Raw genomic sequence first — 2,460 nt, forward strand, 5'->3', positions numbered from 1 at the left:
CAAGGGGGGTGCATTGTAGGGCCAAAGGTGAGTGAGAGGGACTTCGAAGGGCGGCTTTGGAGCGAAATTCGCAATAGTTTCCTTGGCTGCAGCTTCAGCCGCCTCTAGTGCTTTCTGTTGTAACTCTTTTGCAGAAAGAAGGGAACGTTCGCAGCCTGACAGTTCTTCAGGGGCGTCTGAAGAGCCCTCAGTATCTTCATCGGTCTCGCCTTCAGTTACAAAAGGCAAGCGGCCAAAGCCACTAGTGCAGTTACTAGACAAGGGATCAGCGAATGCTTCAGTTGCGGCTTCAGGGGGCTCCAACAACCAGGCATTATTTTTCTTCTTCAGGTGAAGCTTGCTGGTTTTCCCGACAGGCTTCTCGTTTGCAGGTTGTTTTTCTGCCTGAGTTTGGAGCTGGCATTGCTTTGCTGTTGTCCTTGAGGTATATTCTCCTTCGCCTACATTTGCTCCCTGCCCCCAGTCTTGGCGAACTACATCGGCAGCCGCCTGCGCCGCCGCGACGCTGGAGTTTCCTTCTGGGTGGATCACAACCTGGGCTTTTCCAGTGTATATCTCATGACTTAGCACTTTAACTGTTACAAAGCCCTCTTCTGTGCTGTGCGTCCAGGCGAGTGTGCCGTCGAGTGCATTTTGCACGTCACTCTCCGGGCACATTTTGAACGCATTACTCATGATCCCGCCCTAGAATTGTTCCGACGGGGTTCATACTTTAGCCGTGGCCAGAAAAGAGCAGATTCATGTTGATATGTGCAGATTTCACGGTCTTGGTCTTCTGCAGGCCTTGAAATCCTTAACATAACGTGCAAAGGTAGCGGTGGTGTTGATCCGGTCTGGTAAATCGTCTTCGGCTTTCAAGAACGAATACGGATCCGAACACTAGATATCTACACCAATAAACCCCATATGAGGCAGTTTCAGCTATGGGGGACTGGAAACTTTGTATGCTGCGCTTTCTGCGATTTCGCCCTCCCAGCGGAACCACAGCCGAATTGGTCCTTTGACGGATCGAGTCGCCATACAAAGAGCACACGCTTGCCTTCTTAATTTCCTCCAAAACCAAAGATATTGGTTAATTTTGTATGTCTTGGGAAGCGATTGCGTTTTCTACCGCGCCAGAAACGTAAACGAGTGCTCTGAGCTGGGAGGAGCTTAGCTGTCGGAGCTGTCCTTGGCGGCCTGCCGTCGAACACAGCGAACGCCTCAAGAGATCCTATGAGGTACTAACGAGGCTGCATTCACAAATCTGCAGCATGAGGATAAAATATTGAGGAGCTGCGCTAATCCTTTGTAAAGACAAGGCATTGGGGCCCACTACTGACCGTGAAGCCCCGATGCACGAGGCGATTCTCATGTCTGGCTCTACAGGTATGCTGCAACGGAAACTTATTCGTCTATGGATATGATGCAACGCGGTTACTTTTATTTTTGGAAAAAGTACATTGAAAAGCTCCCTAATACGGGACTTCCGTGGAGAAGGACGGCGGAGCGTGTCACTGGTTGCGGTCGGTCGGTGTTGCCCTTTATAAGATGCTGTGGATGCATTTCAATTCGCTTATTGCTTTGAATTCGTCTCATATGGCAACCAGAATGTGATCTTTATTTTCTGGGAGTAGGTTTTATCTGTAATTAGATTAGTCGTGTAGCGATTGTCCCCCGGTTCGAGCACATCATTGAAGCGGGGGCTGGGCTTCTCCACAAGCCGCTTGCCCGCTAAATTTCATGCCTCTTGAGGTATCTTTGTCCATCAATGCTGAAATTATTAAGGTTTTTTCTCAGTTTCAAGATGCCATGAGAATGGCATCCGTTCAGCTGGTTGTTCCTGTTGCTTCGAGTCGGCTCCATTGTTGTGTCTAAGACGCTGTGGGAATCAGTTTGAGTGCTGAAATGGTTTTCACAGATGTACCCATGTGGCGACTATCCTTAAAAAGCAAATTAGAAGTAAAGAATTGTTTCTGACTTTCACAAAGCATATGCGAAGAGTCGAAGTCATTGAATTCAAGCGCAAGAGTGCTCCCGTTACGCTGTGGCTGAACGCATAGTACTACTACTACTACTACTACTACTACTACTACTACTACTACTACTACTACTACTACTAGTGGCTACTGTACGAGATTCATCTCAATATTGAAACTTAATGTTGCCAGTTTAGAACTTTGTACGTTTCGCACTGTAAAGCCCTTTACTTTGAGTCTCCCAGTGCGTCTTCGTACGGGGCTATGCGCCCTAAACAGAACCATTATGGAACCTTATCTTCATCTTCAGTACTTCGAGGCGATACCATTTCCTCCAGAGCTCTTATATGTCGTGAAGACATTTCTAGCTTTTATTCTGGCTACTTGCTTTAGTGACAGCCGCCTCAGGCTGCTTTATTACCCCCTCCACAATATTCAGTTTTAGAAGTTTCCCCTAACAATAGTTCCTATTCATTTCGTAATTGCCTTGCGCTGCTCTTAT

General features: G+C 47.5%; 1 protein-coding gene across 1 annotated transcript; it reads right to left on the bottom strand.

Annotated features, from left to right (window-relative positions):
• On the bottom strand, positions 1 to 675 carry ENH_00037220 (hypothetical protein, conserved; the record flags this gene model as incomplete). Its single annotated transcript, XM_013580525.1, has 1 exon — positions 1 to 675. A coding segment is annotated over one exon (675 nt), but the record flags the coding sequence as incomplete, so codon positions are not given.
• Between the last annotated feature and the right edge of the window lie 1,785 nt (positions 676 to 2,460).

Source organism: Eimeria necatrix, genomic scaffold (assembly GCF_000499385.1).
Source record: "Eimeria necatrix Houghton genomic scaffold, Enh_scaff2734, whole genome shotgun sequence".
NCBI classification, from domain to species: Eukaryota; Apicomplexa; class Conoidasida; order Eucoccidiorida; family Eimeriidae; genus Eimeria; species Eimeria necatrix.